The sequence below is a fragment of the Lonchura striata genome, chromosome 17 (genome assembly GCF_046129695.1).
Source record: "Lonchura striata isolate bLonStr1 chromosome 17, bLonStr1.mat, whole genome shotgun sequence".
NCBI classification, from domain to species: domain Eukaryota; kingdom Metazoa; phylum Chordata; class Aves; order Passeriformes; family Estrildidae; genus Lonchura; species Lonchura striata.
In genome coordinates, this window is record NC_134619.1 from 14,487,533 (window position 1) to 14,508,559 (window position 21,027).

The 21,027-nt window shown below is 40.8% G+C and overlaps 1 protein-coding gene across 4 annotated transcripts in view; it reads right to left on the bottom strand.

Annotated features, from left to right (window-relative positions):
* The window catches only part of RALGAPB (Ral GTPase activating protein non-catalytic subunit beta), a 62,182-nt gene that overhangs the window by 5,026 nt on the left and 36,129 nt on the right, over positions 1 to 21,027 (bottom strand). For all 4 annotated transcript variants that reach the window (XM_021536646.3, XM_021536643.3, XM_021536642.3 and 1 more), the window contains 13 exons: positions 20,240 to 20,422; positions 18,105 to 18,256; positions 16,267 to 16,454; positions 14,019 to 14,125; positions 12,297 to 12,449; positions 11,470 to 11,679; positions 10,358 to 10,516; positions 8,255 to 8,420; positions 5,459 to 5,581; positions 4,591 to 4,727; positions 3,566 to 3,674; positions 1,062 to 1,140; positions 507 to 655 (listed from right to left, as the gene is read on the bottom strand). In XM_021536646.3, the coding sequence (XP_021392321.1) occupies positions 507 to 655; positions 1,062 to 1,140; positions 3,566 to 3,674; positions 4,591 to 4,727; positions 5,459 to 5,581; positions 8,255 to 8,420; positions 10,358 to 10,516; positions 11,470 to 11,679; positions 12,297 to 12,449; positions 14,019 to 14,125; positions 16,267 to 16,454; positions 18,105 to 18,256; positions 20,240 to 20,422 (1,915 nt within the window). The remainder of the gene's footprint in view (positions 1 to 506; positions 656 to 1,061; positions 1,141 to 3,565; positions 3,675 to 4,590; positions 4,728 to 5,458; positions 5,582 to 8,254; positions 8,421 to 10,357; positions 10,517 to 11,469; positions 11,680 to 12,296; positions 12,450 to 14,018; positions 14,126 to 16,266; positions 16,455 to 18,104; positions 18,257 to 20,239; positions 20,423 to 21,027) is intronic.

Here is a 21,027-nt window from a genome sequence, read left to right on the forward strand (position 1 = left end):
ACAGGTCCCATGAATTATCCAGCAACAGAGGAGAAGGCAAGTGGGGACACATGGAACCTGTTAACACATGCCTGCCACATACACATGGTATTTGTAATGAACACATAAGAAAATCCTCAATCGGTGTGGTTTCAATCCCTATTTGGCTTCTAAACCAGAAGGAACACAAAGCATGCCAGCAAAGTAACAAATTCCATGGAACCCTCTGGTGCACCTTGGTTCTTTGTGCTAAATACCAGGGTCACATTTTGGATTTCTCCTGTTTAAACAGGACCTGTTCCTAGTTGCAAAGCTCTCTCGTTCTATTCTGGCAGCCAAGGGCTGCCCACCTGCTCCCTCTGCTGTTCCTGCTCCCACTGCTGCTGCAAAAAGCATGACTTTAATTTGTTCAGCAATGCCTAACACTTTTCCAAAGAAAGATTCCAGACCATGTACTTTGCATATATATTATTATTATTATTAAAAAAAACAAAAAACATGAGCATTTCTAAAACCCTTTAGCTTACCAAGAGCTCTCCTACTGACTATCATTCCATCCACCAATGGGATAACCATGTTGAATTTCCCAGTTGCTCCTTGTAGTTTTATCCTGAATAAGCCAGTGTTTAAAGGATGGATGAAGATCACAGGAACTTCCTTCTCAGGAATGGTAGATCTTAAGGGAAAAAACACAACTATTGAATAAGTTTTAAAGCACTGTTTCAATTAATAATCCCTTTAAGCGTTAAAAGAAAGTTTTAAAATGCCTCATGGCTAAGGCAGCAGGATCCTGGGGCATGTTCTGAACCCTCAGAAGGGCTCTGTCAGTTGTGCCTATGATCTCTGTCCCCACAGGACATGAGAGCTCTGCAGCCAGAGTACAGTGTGTATGCAGCATTAACCACCTCACAAGGGAGCCTATCAGGAGGGAGGCTCATCACAGACTCAGATAAAACTGCACATTTTCTGTTCTTTAGTTTATATTTTATCTGCAGTGATATGAAGAGCTCTTTCACTTTTTCAACCAAAAAAACAGTCCACTGAGAAACCAATAAAAATAATGAAAATAACAGTGGCCTTACCTCAGGGAAGTACTACTATTGGCTGTGGTTTCCACACCAGTGCTAGTCTCAGATACCAGATCAGGGAGGGGAAAGTTTTCTGTAAGAATAGGATGCACCAAATAAAGTTTATCTAATACAGTTTTGGATTTGGTGTTTTTGTTTGTTTGTTTTTGTTTGCTTGTTTTTTTGTGTACAAGGAAAGATTATTTATCATCAGTCAAAACCACACAGTCCTCAAGCATTTATACCACTAGTGTTCTTGCACAGCTAGCAGCTTTTGTTTGGCTTCCACTTTCAACATTCATGGGGATTACACACACCTCAGCCATCGGCACTCAACAGATGAGGTTCCAAACCTCAAATTCTCTCAACCCAAAGGTCAAAATCTCTAGAGGAACCATGAAAGCAGGAAGGAGATGAACTACTTCAACCACAAAAAGATCTTTCAAATTATTTTTCATGGCATCTTCACCCATCCACAAGCGATCAGCCTCCCTAATACTGTGAGGAGCACTGAACAATGCCAACCACTCATACTACGGTTCCCTTGAGCCCTGATCCCATAAAGATGATATCCTTCCTCAAATCCAAGCTTTGTAGATCTCTACCATAACCTACAACTCTGCTGCCATGCAATTGGTAACAAAAACTGGATAATGAACATGAATGAAGAAAAAGTAAGAACTTGAGTCTCTTAAGGGGATTTGGCACTTCCCAACACTTTGTTCAGGGGTTAAGAGATGTTGAGAGTCACTCACAAAAGTACAGTTAGGCAGCAGAACAGTGCCTCCAGCAGAAGGAATCTAAGGCCCAAACCCAGATGTGGCCATCAAAGCTAGGATGCTAAAGGGCACACAACAGCTGGAGCAAGTAGAGGGAGATCATGGTGAGCCATGGACACACTGAGATGGAGCAAGAAGGAGGGCAGGTAGTTGGCACCAGGCTGATAACCTTAACTACAGTGACAGCTTTTCAGTGTCCAGACTCAAAGATGTACCAGAAGCATAAGGTGAAAGCCAAGAACATATGGAGCATATGGCAGAGCCTCTGGGCTAGGAGTCACTTCCAAGAGCTGCCCTCCCCTCCATCCAACTGCCAGGCTTACTGAGGCTCACAAACTCATTTCTTCAGCTTCAGGCCCAGAACTCTGGGAGATTCCTATGGCTGCTGAAAGAAAGAGTCAAACAGAAGCATGCCTGTGTAGCACAGCTGTTGCCCCTGCAGTGACGGGTGTCTAGCTGCCACCCAAGAAGGAAGTAGTTCAGGGACATCAGCTTGGAACACACTCTGAGCCAATGTCTGGGCAAGGAAATGATGATGCAGAACTTGCTGTCTGCCTCCTCATCTCAGAAAGATGGACATGCTGTGGACAAGGTGGTCTTCCTGAGAATTTATATCTATATTTAACAGGAAGTTTCCTATTGATTGCTGCTCCCATTCCTGTGGTTGCTTTACTCTGGAAGGAGCTAAGGCCTTAATTAAGGTCCACCCTTACTGCCAGACTGGGAACCAGGATTAGAAATCAAAGACAGAACAAAGCAGCATTCCTGGCCAGTCTCGCAGACACTGCTGGGCTAGGCCAGTGCACAGAGACTCTCACATAGTACTGAGGCCAGGCCATGGCTTGGAACCAACACACAAGAAGATTCTGGGGACAAAGAATTCCTCAGTGCTGCTCACCATGGCCATGCCATGGCTGTAACAGGATAAGCAAAGCTGGGTCTCTCCCAAAGCAGCAGTAGCCTGAGGCAGAGAGGTAACACCAAACTAAGAAACAAAGCTGCATGAGGAGCAGGAGCTTGCCTGAGCAACACAGCAGAAAGGGAGCATGGAGCAGACACCCTGAGAGCAGAACAAACTATCTCCCCCTGAAGAGAGAGAATATGGAGTTCCAAAGGAGCCTTCATACCAAGGAGGATGATGATCCCTCCAGCAAAGAAGCAGCAGGTGTCAGAAGCCATTTTTTTAAAGGAAGAAAACCAGATCCACTCCTAGGAGACAACAGCTGAGGAGAACTCAGAAGCAGGGGAACACACCTGCCTTGCGTGCTGACCTTAAGAAGGTTCATTACAGCATTTCACAGGTACTGGCAGCACTACAGGAAATTTCAGACCTCCATATGCCACTGATTCATGTCCACCCTTATGGATTGCAACGCAAATACTGAAGAACTGATTCAGAGTCTTAGTGTTGTTATTACAGACAACAATTAATTAGGACTTATTTTAATTGTGAGGGTGGTGAGGCTCTGGCACAGGTTGCCCAAAGAAGCTGTGGCTGCCCCATCCCTGGAAGGGTTTAGTCTGGATGGGGCTTGGTGCAACCTGGTTTAGTGAAAGGTGTCCCTGCACATGAAAGGGGGTTGGGACTAGATTAGCTTTAAGGTCCCCTCCAATTCAAACCAGCCTATGGTTACATGATCTAGCATTTTATTTCATTAAAAAAAAAACAAACAGAACAGGGCTTTTCCTCTGGTTTCTGCTCTGTTGTTACCTTAGTGAACAGCTAGAAGTTGTACATACCTATATCATCATAACGTTCCACCCAGACCACATACACTTTGGTTTCAGGTCCCATTGGTGGAATGGTTCGGCCCTGAGGCATCCTCTTGGATCTAGAAGTAGGACTGAGCTGTTTTGAACATAAGGGAAGAGCAGCATTTGCAAACATTGTGAATCCAATAATGCAGACAACAAGTATTTCTGAGCTGCTTCTCAGTCATTCATAACTTATCCAGGTACAACCTCTGCCAGCTATTGAGCAGGGGCAGCTGTGCTGGAACTACTCACTGCAACCTGGGTCGCCAACTACTAGTTTTCAATATAAACTAAGATATACATATATATATATATATATATATATATATATATATATATAAAATCAACCTTGAATCAGTTAGAAGTTTTTCTTAATGTTCTTGAAGACCTTAAATTAGTAACTAAATATACATTTGGAGGTGAATTCTAAACAAGTAACCAGCAATAATAAGTCTTTCGCTTACAGATACAACAGTTCATGGCTTTCTGCTTTATTAGTGTACAAAAGCAACTTCTGGTACCTCAGACACAATTGACACTGTTTGTAACTGGGTAGGTATGAAAAGTGCTCATGTCTATCCATCCTCAATTTCCAAGCATGGATTTGAGACTGAATTACTCTGTAAATATTGCATATACTTTCTCCTGCACACATTTCAAGATTTCAGGATGCACACTATTACCACTTAGCATGTCTAAGTGTTATATTTAAGTAATGTAAGCTTGCTATGTCCTATGGTAGAGGCAAATTCTGACAGGACCAAAGCAGATATCAAAGATTAATGTCAAGGAACAAGTAGCTCTACACACTAGGAAACCAAATCATAGACTACCAAAAGTCCTGAGCATTGCCAGCATGTTTCTTGAAAAGTAAAAAAAAAAAAAAACCAAAAAACCCACCAAAAACAAACAAACAAAACCCCAAACAAAAACAAAAACCCCAAAACAACAACAACAAAAAAAAACCCACCAAAAAACCACACTATTTTTCAATGCAAGTTTTGCCTTACCCGGTGGGAGGGATTAAGATTGTCTGTATGATTGGGGAAGAGTTCAAGTGTCAAAGGCTGCTGCTTCAGTATTCCTGGCAGCAGATCCATGTTGGAGTCACTTTCTTGGTCAGAGACACTGCTTTCCAGCGAATCAGCTGTAAGACAGAAGAAAAAAAAGGTGGGTTTTATCTATTCTTCCACCAAAAAAAAATAAGCTGCCAAGCTGCCATCATCTATAAGGTTTTGATACTAAAAAATGTAAAGCTTTTGAAACTAGACATGCATAAATGTACGGTCAAGTCAATATAGTCCTCATAAACAGGAAGATAAGCTAGGAGGTAACTGCCAGTTGTTCCAGAAACAGACTGCCAATAAAGCATTCCCTATGGACTTACACACATCCCAGCAATTTCCTACAGAATAGAGTCTCCTTCTTCCTATGGCTACACCATATTTTATTCCAGGCAACTTTTAGCATGCCAAAGATGCCATGAAAGCTGCTGCTTTTCTACTTAGCATTGGTACAAACACTCCGGTATGTGCTGCAGGAGCACATCACTGACAGGAAAGGAAAAAAAAATAGACTTCACCAGTTAATGATGAATCACATGTCCAACCTAAAGCACCCTGTCAACAACAAAACTGCTGTGCATGCCTGGATATCTACTGAGGTTCAGAGAAAGGTACAGAACAGATGCCACATCTGGAAGGAGTTTAAGGATTAGAATGCTGCAATTTAAACATCCACACCTTTTTGACAAGGATCTTGCTAAACACACTACTTAGCTAATCTGTTTAGGTTTTGCTTCTGAAAGAGTCTCAAACAAAAAAAAAGTTATTTTCCTTGTTTTCACTTTTGTATAGAGCATGTAAAGACAGATCTTACTCAGGGATTCCACTGGTGATGGGACAACAAAGGCAATTTCTGTCAGGGCATCTGCATAATACAGCACCTTCTTCTGCCCATTGAAGATACTTGCCCCAACATCTTCTGAGATAATTAGATCATCTGAAACGGACAGAAAAGGAAAGTTTAGCCAGAAGGAAGCTCTACTTCTTTATGCTCTGCATCAGAAATTACCTTCAAATACAAGATGCAATCAATGAGAAGAAATCATGCAAATGTCATTTTAAAATGAAATGAGTCAAACTTCATGGCTAACAACCTTTCTCAGATATCTATTTTTACTGTCTTGAAGGAAAAGTCATTTTGGATTGGGAGTGGCTTCATTTTGAATACATTTCCAATGTACTGGATTCTTTATTTCCTAGTACTCTAGTAAAAACATCTGCCACAAGAATACATCTGCTATCTATGTCTGAGCATTCTGTCTAGTTAGTCATTCCATTTCCAAAGGATTCTAACATTTATCACTTTAGTCTGATACTATTCTAGAATTCCAATTTCTACAGGCTGTCTTCAGTCTTTTCTCTGTCAAGCAGAGTTAGAAAAAGCTGTCACTAATCAACGCAAGAAAGGTCCCCACTGACTCCCTCACCACAACTGGCCAATACAGGCCATCAGAGCAGTGAAAGAACTTCCCTCCCCCCTTTTCCTTCCCTTAGCGAGGACTTTAAAATGAATTATTTCTCTGATTCAATTTACAGAAGGGTTCCTGGGATAGCTGCTTCAGCAAAGCCACTGGAGCAGTGAAATTCAGTATACTGACAGAGAAATGGCCAGAGACATGTTGAAGACTCCAAGCCATTCTTCAGCATCAGGAAGAGATTCCTACATATCCAGTGCACAGGTGCCCAAGGAGCAGCACCATAACTCAAGCCCATCTATTTAGGAATTTCTTTGATTTTGGGGGTGCTTCAGGGAAACATTCCCATGAAATTATTTTAACCACAACTTGCCAGAAGCTATTTTAGACTCACAGAATCATTGAGGCTGGAGATCATTGAGTTCAACTGTTAGCTCAGCACTGTCAAACTCACCACCAACCCATGTCGCCAAGTCCCACATCTGCACAGCTTTTATATCCCTCCAGGGATGGTGACTCCACCACTGTCCTGGGTAGCCTGTGCTAGTGCCTCACCCCTTCCATAAAGAAATTGTCCCTAATAGCCAACTTAAACCTGCACTGAGGCTATTTCCTCTCATCATTCATTACCTGAGATACTAACCGTGACCTGGCTACAATGCTTTTCGGGAGTTGTAGAGAGCAAGAAGGTCTCTCCTGAGCTTCCTTTTCTCCAGGCTGAGCCCTCCCAGCTCCCTCAGCTGCTCCACATCGGTCCTGTGCTCATTGACCAGCAGAACCAGATTAAAAGTAACCTGCCTTTCCTTCCTTCCATTTCAGAAAAATGCTTTTTCTGTTTCCTTCTTCCCCAGGCTGGTTGAATTAATTCAGTTATTTAGTGGTCTATGTTTTCATTCAAATGACTGAAAAAATTTGAGCTGAAAAGTCTACATCAAACCAGGTCCCTTGCTAATTCAGGGACCTGTCTTCTCAAGTTGTTCTGACACACCACTGCAAAGGGACATCAGAGGGCTCTGCCTCTGAGAAAGCACAGCATGACCCTGTCCTTAAAGTGAAATTAAATCCAGACCTGGCCATTCTGTAAGTCATCCTGACTCGCTCAGAGAAAGCAATGCCTGTGTACTCTAACCTCACCTGAACACTTCCAGCCTTGTACTTTTATTCCATAACTTAAGAAGTCTCCAGCTGCTGCAAATACAGGTGATGGGCACTCCTATAAGACACAGTGAATGGACAGCAGAGCAAGTGCTTCTTAAGCACCTGCAGCTGTAATGGTGTCACACCTGATGTCAGCATCAGGTTAAGGATGATAAACAAGCTGCACCAGCCTTACCAATGCCTTTGGGTGGCCCACCAGAGGCTGGGGCTCTGGAGATCACCCAGAACAGGTCTGGGCTTTGGAGCAGTGACACTGAAACCAGCCCAAACACTACCAATTCCCACAGGATCTGATCAAGTTGTCCAAGGGAGAAGCAAACCCAGCCCCCAGTTTCCCATCCTGGGGTATTAGCTCACATTCCTGAGGATTATTTTGGGTGACAGAATGGGGAGAGGGTGGTGTATGACAAGCTCAGGGTAAGAGTTGCTCTAGTGGAAAAAAGCAGAGTCAATGAAGCAAGACAGAGAAACATGTGGGAGTTCCAACACGTCCAGGACCTATAAACAAGAGCTTAAGTCAATATTTCATTTTAATCTACTTAGAGAACACAAACAAACAAGCAAACACACAGCATTTCAAGCCTATTTGCCAGTACACAGAACAATCTGCAACACATTTAACCTGAATACTGTTTTGGAATAATTTATTAAAGACTCTTCAGATTTTAAAAAATATAGCCCAGAGGTATTTTTTTTGCTGAGGCTACTTCTTCCCAACAACATACAGACATTAGTTTTGCTTACTCTGACTTGAAGCTTCATTTAATGTTTACACATTTCTTTCTAGCAAACATCATTTATTAAAAAAACCAGAAACAAACAAAAACCCCCAAACAAAAAATAACAACAACAACAAAAAATCCTCAGCAAAAACAAACAAAAAAACCCCCCAAAAAACCCAAAAAAACCCCAGAAAAAACCAACCCAACTGAAAAAAGTGTGCCAGTATTCAGATAGGTACACAAGAGCAAGAAAATTGTCTTCTAAAGGAGCCTAAACAATTTAATTTACTACAAAAGACATTTACTATGTCTTACCTTGTTCAGGTCCCTCTTCATCACTGCAGCAGTTGATTGACCAGCTTGTTGAGACATGACCAGTCCACCCAGGGTGCTTCCCAACATCAACAGACCAGCCAAGAGACAGCAAGAACTCCAGGAAGTGGGGCTGAACAATTCTGGAAGACTCCATGTTCTTCAGGATCTGAAACCACCAGCAGCACCATGTTGGTACAGAAGCGGAAACAAGTCTCTTCCTCCCCAGCTTTTTAATTAAATGTTTGTCACCAACATGGTTTTGCCCAAATATAGCTACAGAACAAGCCTGAAACCCCAGACTTTCTACATGGACATTACTCCCTGCTCCTCAGCATCCCCCTACCCTGCTTTGCCTTGTCCTGTTCAATCAACTTGACTTTCTGCCAGCATTTTCAAAGCCTGTAAACCAGTAAATTAAATGGCTGGAAACAGTACTGGAGACTCAAGCACCCATCAGAAAAAACACTGAGTCCTCAGTGCAGAACCTGCATCTGCACCAAGGGTTTTCTAGACACTTTTCACTATTAGACCAAGTTAAAATTTGAAGAGAAATTAATTTTCCTCACTACTCACCTGTACATGACATAGAATGATTTAAAGCACAGGCATCACAGCACATTAAAGTATGAAAAAGATTTTCTAAAACAATTTTCAGTAGCATGAAATGTGCACTTTAATCAAACATCACACTGTACTGTTCACGTTAAACATTAATTCTACTTCTGACAGAGATCTGGGATGTTTCCACACGTTAAGGCAATTTTTATCTAATTATGACCAAGTGAGAGTTGAGCCCTTCACCAAACAGTACACAAGGACACGTGTGATTTGGGTACCAGTACCATTGGAATTGGTGGAACAAACAATCCATTCATCCTTTCCAGGCCATGCAGGAATTTGTTTTGTGGCAGAAGCATCAATTATTTTGGCTTGTGCAGGGGCAGAACATTGGGATACAGGCCTCAACAAAGCAGAAATTACAGGGATGGGCGCTGGAAGGAAAGCTTCAAAGCTGCAGGCTTTGTGTAGCCACATAGTCCTGACACTCCATCCTAATGCCTCATACAGTGTTCAGGAGTGACTAGACACACTGCATTGAAATATCATTATTAATCCTCATTACTGAGCACATTGAAACCATAGCTGTGCTTCAGAAAAAGTCAGGGTAATTGTGGGCTCGAAGACATAAGAGCTCCTCCTTAAGAGCATATCAACATTCTGCTAGTTCGGCAAGTGCAAATCTCAGGTCAAAGGCAGACCTAGCATATCTTGTTCCATACCTGACTTTGCAGATGACAAGATTCCGCACTGGCTATTCTGAATGGCAATTTGAACACTCACAGACAGATGATCCTGGTTTCAAGAATTGTGTCCCACACTGAAGTAGAAGGTGCTGCAGTGTTCTACCAACTGTGCGTTCACAGTGACACAAGGAGGTGGCACCGTTATTTATTACAGAAGCCACGCTTCAGCTCTTTACTGTGAAAGTTTATGAATGGAATGAGAAGGTACTAGAGAAACACCCTTTCCTAATGAGCCCATTAACTCTCTTAGCATGTTTCTATGTCACAAAGAAGTCACAACTTACATTTGCACAAATTAACCTGATTAACCTAATTGCCTTTGAATCTAAATATGATAGCATAAAGACTTATAATGCAATAATACTTCCTTACTTGCAGAAAGTTTTTCATTCCTTTAACATGTGTTTAGCATTAGAATGAAACCAAACTACCTTGACATTGCTCTTTGCTGGAACAAACTGCAACTTTCCCTGCAAGCTGAGCCAATAAAGCTGAAATGCCTTTCTGATCTGAATCTTTGAACTCTACAAATAAGGACAATAAGGACAGAACAGATAATAAAAATACTATTAATATTATATGTCTTAACTATATTTAAAAATATATTAAATTTGTTACAGTAGTCCTAAGTGTGAGCAACATATTTCAACCTACAGATGAAGAGAGTATGCAGTGACTTGTAGCTCACACTAGTTCTGACACTCCACTCTATTAATCACCAGCACTGATGCTTTACTCACTTGGAAATTACTAGAAACAAGACAATATAGACTAGTTGGCACTCTACACTTTCACTTACCTCCTGGCTAGTTTTCTGGCCTGCCTTCATGTAGAAAATGAAAACAGTATCAAAAGGACGACAAGGTAACAAATCCAAGTAACCAAGGTCATCAAAAAACCCAGGAAGAGCAGAGTCAAGTGCAATCAGGTGAGGAGGTAGACGACTGTTAGTAGGTTCCTGCCCAATAGACAAGTTCAACAGCTTAAAAACCCATCTTTCTTAATTGAAAGGTCTTTATGGCTTTAATGGCAATCCATTCAAATATAAAAAAGAGTTTCCCTTCTCTAAGAGCAAAATTATACAGGGATTTCTGATGTGATATAATCTTGTAATTGTAAATGAGTAACAGGAAGCATAACAGGTTGACAATTCGTGGCATTCCACTCTCATTAATCAAAAATGGTACTTTGCCAGTGAGAGACATAATATTTTGCTCAAGAAGAGAACACAACGAAAACAGCAGATGCTTTCAGAATATCACAGCTTGAATGTGCAGCTTCAGATTAACTTAAATACCAGTGATACGTAATACACTGAGCACTTTCAGACAACATTTTTGCAAATTATCTATAATCTACTTTTCCTGACAGCATTCTGGAAGGGAAAAGCAACAAATACAAGGGAGAACTCATAGGTAAGAGTCAGAATTTCAAATTAAGAATATGGATAATCTCTAAAAAAAATTCTTTTAATTTAAAAAATAAACTTCTACATCTATTATGTATTAAGTGTTTATGCATGACTAAACCACTTCAGCACAACCACCTCTGTAGCAAAACTTCTGTGGTAGTTGTATTTCAGAGAGTCTTCAAGTACCACCCCAAAACCCTAACTCAAGTTGTGGAATGGTTTTAAATGTGAACATTTCAGTGTGATGATGTAGACACCTACTAAAAACAAAGATACAGATACCTATTCAGAGCATTTTCAACTTGAGGCCCAGCCTTTCACAACCTTGCTCTGCATCTTGGAATACTGGAATCTATCACTTGATTTGATTAGACTACAGCTGAACAGTAGTTGGAAGTACACAGATGATCTTCCACTACCAAAATTTTTTTCTCCCTTTTGTTGAGCCAGACCACATGGAAACTGGAAGAACCACACAACACCAAGAGGAAACAGATCACCTTCAATGCCTCTAATGAGAGGAACCCGAAGTGAGAGAGGAACAGACGTGCTGTCTGGAACTCCTGTGCTGCTGGCGGGGGCTTACACTCTGTGACGGGATCAGGAAAGCTCTTCTTCCGCCACTCCTCTTCACTTCTCTGATCTACGGAAGTCTCAAAGACAATCTGCTGAGCCATGCCATTCCTCAGCTTCTCATGGCGCTCTTCGAGCTGGAAAACATTGTGTGAACTGCTGATGTCACCAAAATCACAAAGATCCACTAAGAAAACAGTTCCATCACTTAGGAAAGCTCTAGAACAGCAGCTGCAGTCCACCATCAGAATAGTTACTAAAACACTTTCAAAAAGACCTTTCAACACTGCAAAGTGAGCGCCTAAACACCCTGGCATAGGAGAGCTCTGTGAATATCCAGTAGCAGCTATGGCTTCTCCTATTCAAGAGGACAGAAATGAAAACAAATTAGATCCTGTGAAACTTTAAAATATTTAGAGACGTGCACTCTCTTCTTCCCCCAGAAAGGTCTCAAATAAGACCCTTCCATTTCCCCAGAAGAAGCAAGAAAGTGCAAGTCATTGCTTCCTACAGTACCAGGATATTAGGATCAGTAATAAAACATGTTGAACAGTGTCTCCCAAATAACACAACCAAAGCATTGGCATCTTTCTGGAGAAGTGCATAGATTTAACTCATTTGCAGAGGTTATTATTCCATTAATGTGAAATTGGACAAGCCAAAGAGTGCAACTATTTACAGTAAGACATAAGTGCACAACTCATGAACAGACAAAAGCCCTAAGAACAAAATGAAGTCAGAGACAATTACTTACTTCCTGATTCACAATTTCATGCAAATCAGGAATGCTCAAGTCAGCTTTCACAAATGGAATCTTGTCCACTTCTTCAGGAAAAGGGCGTTGTTTCACAGTGTGCTTCAACCCAACATCGTTTTTAGGAGCTGGTCGAGGTTCTGGCACAAATGTCTGACAAAAAAAAAGTTGTTTTTACATTCAAGGTATTGCATCACTAGACAATAATACAACAGATAAAAAACATTTTCCCTCCCCACCAAAACTACTATTAGTAAGCAGCACATTATTAAAACACATTAAATACTTTAAACTAATAGACTTGCATTGAAAACATGACTGTAAACTTTAAAAAGACTCAACTGTCCATTTTGAAATCTATGAACTGTGCTAAACATCTAGCCTGTAAACAGTTGCAAACCCAAAAAAAAATGGCAAGCTTACATAGCAACATCTTGTTTTCAGCCCATTCTAACTGTATTTAGAGAAAGTTGGCAAGTATTTGAGAAGCTCCATTTCAACCCTTCTGACTGTGATGATCACAACAAGCCAAGGCCTCAAAGATAGCAGCAATGCTGTGGATCAGGAGATGCACTGCCACAATAGTCAAAGCACTTGCATCACGGATCATGATGCAATTTTGACATTGCTACTACATCATGTTCTATACTGTCATTATATAATTCCCATCTTCAAGTTATCAAAGAAAACAACAAATTATCTAGGTGCAGGTTTAGAGGTGCACCAGCTCCAAGCAAGCAAGACCTTTATGGCATCTTCAATGTTGTTTACTAAGTTTACTACTGATTACATTTCAAAAGGGCAAAACCATTAACAATTATCTTGTAGAATGCCTTCAAGTTGGAAAGGTTCCCTTAAAAGTGGTGAAGAGGTCAGCAGTCAGATCATGGCTTGCCCTTTAGTGTAGGAGGTAGCACACCGGGACTGAGATTATTTAGCCAAGGGTCTCAGCTCCAGAGATAGCAGAGCCCAAACACATCGTGGATGGTCTTCCCAAAGGCTGCTTCACAGAGACCACATTCATCTAAATGTGAACATGCCAGCTAAGACTGACAAGCCCTCATTTCAGCTACATTAGTGCCTTTCTTTTACTGAGGGTCATGAGAAGAGTTTAAAGATTTGGAGAATTCACAGACAGAAATTTTCATGACAAGAGTATTTGCTCCATTAGATAACTGCAAGAAATAAGATAAAATAAAATAAGACTGAGGTATTTCTCCTCCATCATTTATCTCCAGAGCTGTTCCAGAGTTCAGCTAGATAATTTTTTTCACAGCAGGTTTACAGCCATCTTTGCAACATCAGGCTTTGTAGCTTGAAGACCTGTTCTCTATGCAGCACCACGTTCTACACCTCCAGACTTCATGCTCTCTGCTGCAAGGGCTTTGCCTGACACCTGAAAACTAGCCCTGCCTACACACTAACTACACTATACCTTATCCCATCACTTCACATGATGATTTCAGAGAAAAGAGAACTCTCCCTCCATTAAGCAAGTCTGCAAGTCAAGAAAGCAACAGCACTTTCACAGCCTGTAGGTTATATTAATCACAAGTGGTAAAGAGTCACCAGAGATGTGGCACATTACCTACAGCTAAAGGCCCTGTGGCTCAGCCTTAATCTATAATCACCAGCTCTGGGGGGCTGTTTCTGTCTCACATTAGTGGAATTTCTGCTGAACATCTCTAAGTTAAAGATTTCTTTATGGGCTTTGATAGAGACCTTTTGATTTGCTTTAGCTCCTCTTGGTAAAAGACAGAGTTGCTGGGCCCACGCAAATCTTCCAGACGTCCCACGGATCAAAACCGTGACAGAGGGGAAAGAGTCATCTGCAAAGCACATGGGTAAAGAGAATAAGACATCATCATATACTGCAAACAGTTCACTGTGTAATCATTCAACAAGAAAAAAATGCAGGCATGACAGCAGAGGTTTTTCTTTCATGGTTAACTCCTCTCTGACCCTGAAGAAAACTCCTGGTGAGAATCAAGCAGATCTCTTTGCAGCAGTTAGTGCTAGTCTACTATGTCAGTTAAATACTCGCCAGCTCAGTTTCATCATTAAAAGCAACTTTCATCCAAATTCATGCAGATCACAATTTCTCCAAATATCTCCAAGAAATCAAAGAAGATTGTCCAGTCATTGCCTGTTTAGGTGAGACAATGACCATATGGAGACAACATTTCCATGATGCTTCCATGACCTTCTGCAAAAATTCCTAACAAATAGCAGCAGCAGGAGCAGTGGAAGGACAAAAGATAATGGTCAAAGACTCAGAAGATTCTGACTCCACATCATGGAAAATTTTTCCCCACAAGGAATAGGGAGACAGAGAAGTTGTCCTCCCAGGTTTGCAAGACCCACTTGGACAACACCAGGTTGTGTTATCTTGGTCCAAATCCAGTGCTGGCCTGGTCTACAGCAGGAGGTCAGACTACAGAGTTCTGAGGTGGCTTTCTACTGGCACAGTGATGGTTTTAACATTGCAGGGATTTCAGTCTTCCTTCAAGATTTAAAAGGTCACCAATATTAGTCACCTTAGATGAGATCATCATACTTCATCATAAGCTTTCCTTCTTGAAGATATCTGCATTTATATTTTTTGCATATAAACCACACATTGGCACCATCAGGTAACTAGCAGAACTCTATTCCTTCCCCAGTATTCCCTGGGGACTTCAGGGTGCAGGACAGCGTGTACATAAGCGCACACACACACAAAGAGAACCCAAACCAGCTCCTCAGTCACTCACTTCTGTGATTTGCCTCAGAACTGGCCTGATGTACTTGTGTATTAATGCAATTAATCTTTTAATTCCAAGGGGATTTGTAAGTAAGTTATACACAGCAAGAAGAGATAATCTAACTTTTGATTCCAACAGGTTTGCAGGATTCCACAGTAACACATTTAGCAGAGGCAGAGTGAGGATGAGAATTGCTTAGGCCATTCTAGTACACTCTAATCCACTGCAGTCGGGAACACATTTGCTCCAACACAGACTGGGGGTGAATATGTGGCAATGACTCCCAGCACTGTAACTTCCTGCAAGATCTATTCAGTGATTCTCAACATGATCAGAGCACTCTGGACCACAACTCAACTTCTGAGCACTAGTTCATGCAGTTCTGTGCAATATGTGCTTTCAAGATCGGTTTTTAGGTTTCATCCTATTTACACATGAGGAAAATGTACTGGGGACAGTCTATCAGCTCTAACATAAGTTAGTCTTTAACTGAAATAACATGTTAAAGAATTTTTATCTGTTCTATTAGGTAACACCATGACATATGAAGACTTACGAGGGATAAGTTATGCTGTTCAAAGCATCATTTAATACCAGATTTTTGTAATAGAAGTTCCTGATGGTCAAAGTCTAGGAGGCTGAAATGAGTTAGACTCAGCTGTGAAAGGCAACACCCTGTGACAAATCTCCTTTACAGGAGGTGTCATTAACAGAACAGGATCACACACAGGAAAGTTGTAACAGCTCCTAAGCAACTAAAACTACTTAAGCTGAAAGCACCCATAGAAATATACAATAATAAGAGGCATAAAGCAAGCAGCAGTGATGGTGCAAGCATAAAGAACACATACTAACCATATGTTAAGCGCTCATCTCTATCAAGTTTCCCATATTTTTTAGATTTTTATTCTTGTACAAACAAGGATGTTTCAAAATGTAATGCTATTGCTTTTGTCCATCACCCATTAATTCAACGGAGTCAGCAGCAAGTATAGGATCTAACTGGTTGAAAGACTTGGACAGCTGCACAAACAATTTGGGTAGGCTTGTGCACATTTGATTATCACTGGCATTAAAGTTATTCCCACCCAGAGCAACACTCTTCTCTGTGTGCCCACTCACAGACCTCTGAAAAGTGAGAGACAGTTGATGAAGTACCTTTGTTTTGCAGCTCTGTACAGAAAGTTTTAGCCTGAGAAAAAAAGGAAACAGAAAATTGAACTTACTCTGTTCATTCCCTAGAGGCTGCTCCAACATGGCCAGGATGACACTGTTATCCAAAACAAAATAACGGAAGCTGTGCTTGTTTATGGTAGGGAGACGGGAATATTTAATTAGTGTTGTTTCATTCACCAAGCTGCAAGGAGAAGCGGGACCACTGGGAGAAGGAAATGCTCCAAGTAACTGCATAATGCTGCAAGTGAGAAAAAAGTTGAGAGTTATGTCAGATTAAGTGAACTGTTCCACCCAAGCACAAACTTTCACTCACATTCTTCATCTGTATCTTGACCTAGCATTTACATTATCAGGGCACATCTGCCCTCAGCCATCAGGTTGTTTAAAGATAACCTGCACCTTCAGAAAAACATGCACAGAAACTTACAAAGAAGGGCACTCTGCCTATAGAATGAGCTTCTTTAGAACGTGGGTTATAAAGATATTAAGACATTATTTAAAGCATGAAGATCTGTACCCTTCCATAGCTTTATGTTCATTTTTAAAATATTATTTCTCCAACCATCCATTCTTTAGCCCTTTCATATCAACAAGCAGGACAGACATGACAGCGCACTAGTTAAAACTGCCTTTGCTTTCTTCAAGTACAGATTACAGTAACTTAAAACCCTTTAAGGGATTGGCACCCCTTAGGTGCCAGGATCACACAAACACAACCATCACAGTTGGTAATCATCCCTGGAAGAAAGCCCCCAGGTGGGATCCAATAGTGCCCACCTCCTTGGAGCCACAGCCTTAGGAGGCCCCTAGAAGCATTGTTTTAAACCATTTGAAGTTGTACAGTTATAACACTATTAGAAATTGAAAATTTCTATGGCAGGAACCAGTAATGAGAGTTGTCCAGCGTCGGACTGAAGTTCATATGATCTAAGTCAGGACTTTACAATTAACACCAACACCCAGAGCAAAAGTAAGTCTGCAGATTTTTCCACTTTACTGTGAAAACAGTTTCATCTCTCTAAATTAAAATAAACACTTTCAGGCAACAATATGGATTTGTCCACAAGTTCCAATAAGTAGTTGCTTTTTCTAGGAAATTACAGAGTTGTTTTTACTAACAATAATGTTTATAATAGTTGGATTCTAAAGGAGAGCAAAAAAGAAACCAGCTATTGCCCTTTGCAAAATATATTTATCCTCCCCATCCTTAGTCTGTCCTGTCTGCCACTATACTGTTCAGCCCATAACACAGTGCTTTCCAACTTCTCTGGAGCAAATCCCAATTTTACTCTCTGTGCTTCCCTTCCCCAACCCACACATTATCTGTAACTGCATTTCAAGCAGAACCTCTCAAATATATTAATCAAGCCCAACGCTGTGGGCAGGAAGCCATCCAATCCTGCTTCAGTATACATGTGCTGCATGTGCCATTCCCTGCTGTCACACAGTGTCTACCAGTTTCCCAGACGGAGTGGGGACAGCATATGTTATCAGGATGAGGAGAAGAGGAAATGGGAAGACAGGATCAATCACTGGGGTAAGTGAAAGAGAGAAGGAATTGCTGTCTGCAGAGAGGCCTGGCCGGGAACAGAACACCACGGCTGGAGGAGGGTCTGGGTTTTGCTGTACAAGGAAGAGAGGAGGCAGGAGGGGAAAACAGTGATCAGAGGGATCTGTTTTCTGTTAACACCTCTAAGGGGAGGGGCAGAGATCTCCTTGCAATGGGAGGAGGAAAACACAGCCCTGCCCAAAGGGCAAAGATAGGGAACTACTGCCTAACTTCTTAAACACTCTTGTTAAATCGGGGACCACCAGCTGCAAACTCCCTATTAAACATTCTCAGACAAGGCAATATTGAACATTAAAGGTGCTCTAACAAATTACATACCATGTCAGTGTAGCTTCAGCAGCATCCTTCACTCGCATGGATGCAGGGTTTGGCTCCTTATCTCCTTTGTACTTGACCTCCTGTTCACTGTTTTTTGATTTACTCCCTGAAATTCCCAGCTCCACAATCTCCAGTACCTCTTTTAAACAGTCCTAAAACACAAGAACCACCTTGAGGCAGAAGAACTTGGATAAACATACCCAAAACCTCAGGGAAACAGTGATATATCAATAAGTAAAAAAAACCAAAAAACACTGCTTATAATATGAGCTCTTTATTTAAAGGCAGAAGATTACTTCTGCACTGTTAAAATAAGATCATGTTTGCTATAGTACTGGTATGTTTTCTGTTTATAGATGTGTACTTATATTATGTATTTATATTCCAATGTTAAAAAGTTCTCTGAATGGATAAATACACACAATGTATTTCATTGCATGTATACCAAATTGTCAAGAGGACTATTATGAATGCAACAGAAAAACGTAAACATATTTTAAGAGATAATAAATGTATTTCTAGGATGCTCTGCAGAAGTTTTAAGTTCTAAGCACATTAAGAATGAACTCATCTGGAAAGCTGCAAGAAACCCTTTTTCAAATTTTTCAATTGCCAACATCATTAGTAAAATATATTTATATTTCGTTAGTAAAATACAGTATCTAATTCACCAAGAGAAAAGTAAGAACATTCTAGAAGTACAATGTAAAAGCTTCAACAAATCTATTCAGGAGAGGCCAACACTTAGTAGAACTACAGATATGACACACCACTGCTATGCAGAACAGAATTACCCACTAAAAATATTCAGATTGCTACAACAAAGGTTCGGATCTCATGGTTTGAGCTACAGAATAATAAAGAAAGACTTCTGAACAAATACGTGATTAAAACTGAACACAACTGGTCAGGCTGTACCACCAGAAACCAGACAGGGCTCTGTGTCTTGGCCTTTGTCCTTCCTTATATTCATTGTTGATATAGAATAAAAGGTGAAGAGAAAAATCAAAGTTCTCTAACAGAGCAAAATTAACCAGCATTGAGCTGAAAAGACTGGCCACTAAGAATTGCAGCAGGAGTTTACAGAGTAGCAATACAGCAGGTGAAATTTAAAGCAAATGTCAGAGGAGGCACCTGGAAAGCTGCATTTTTAATACTTGCAAATTTAGGGAAAGGTTCTCATCTGACTATCGCGACTCAGGAATGAGCTACTCAGTGTCCAGTACTATGCACACAGTATGTAACACTATCTCCTTATAGTGGTAATTGAAATAAAAAATACTATAATGAAATGGAATGAAGCATTATGCAACTGACTAAACACAAACTGTGCTACATCCAGGGAACCTATCCTACCACAGTCACCTACTGCCATACCAGTACTCCAAAGTACATGCAGAAAGCATCTTTAAATTAAATTCTGCTTGTGGGTATTCCATCTTCTTATGTGTAATGCTCTATCTAAAAAGATATTACATAATACATATATATCTATTATCTATAAAAACTCCGAAAGATCACTAAGTTGGCTCTGAAAGAGACTAACAATGAAAATGTACATTCAATTTTTTTTAAACAGCAGAGCAGAAGGCAATTGAAAACATGTCTCTCATTTCCTGCTCTTCTCAAGCTTCCCAAGTAAATTCCACCTTATATTGACCTATCCTTTGCTCAGTTTGTAGAAAATTGGTGAAACAAACTCTGATTATCAAAATATCAGCATCAAAGGAATTGTGTTAAACCTAGAAAATGTTTTAGTCAGGTAAGAGATGATAAATGAAGAGAGTCATAGCTACCTGCAGCAGGTAGCGATGGGATACCCCATTAATTTCTATATTTCTCATTTGGTTTTCTCCAGGTTTCTTTTCTTCTCTCTTTTTCCAGTTTCACAAAGTAAGAAGAGAGACTGAGACATTCAATCTTTTTAACTATAAAGGTAATTTTAAAGCCAAAATACATACTGGCAAATAAATATCAGGAATTAAAGTTCAAAAGTATTTTGCACAAAAACTATTTCTGTAATTCTTAAGAAAGCTAAGCCAACCACACTATTTTAAAGTATTGAGAACAGACAGGTTGGGCACAAAAGGCATTTCAGAAGCAGCACTCAAAACCTATCCACGGGAGACTCTGACCTTCTCATCCAGCATGTCGGGGTGCTCCGTGAGCCAGACACAGAGGCACTGGAAAGCGGCCACGATCATGGAGTGCAGGTCCCGGGAGTGCAGCGGGGCCGGGCGGCTGCACTGGTAGACGATGTAGCTGCACACAGAGCTGATGGCGCGCTTCCGGTCCGCGGGATCAACCACCACCTTCACCTGCATCAACAAGGGAACAGGGTGAGAATTCCTCCACAAATATCTTAGAGGGAAGAACAGTTTTGGAAAACATTTCTAAATGCAGTTCAAGAAACCACAATAAACAGTTGTGCTCTTTTTTGATTACAGCTTAAAATTGCAGGTAAAATTGTTTAACAGTGATGGATATTGAAACTAAAAGTAAGGAAATGCTGCACTGAGGTGTGACCACATTGCATAGCTTAGTTTCAAAGAGCAGGAGTGGTCTCAGTGTGGCTTGGTAAGAAACCAAATGTAAGCTGAATTTGCAGTATTGAATTTTTTTTCCCCACAAATGCTTCTTCTTCAGCTCTAGCAAATCATTCTGTATCTCCAAGAACCCACTTATTGCCAAGTCTCCCTTCCACAGGGCTTCATTCTGCTCAAGTAACTTTTCCCTAGACATATTCTCAGCACAATAACTTTCACCATGGGTAAAAGGAACAAAAAAGCCATCCCTAGACAAGCAGACTGATAAAAACCCCATAACCCCTTCCCCATAACTCACTGCAACCACCTCTCTCTGCTTCTTTCCCAGCTAGGGCTGCAGAAAGCAAGGCTCCAGACAAGAAGTTCAGGAAACAGTA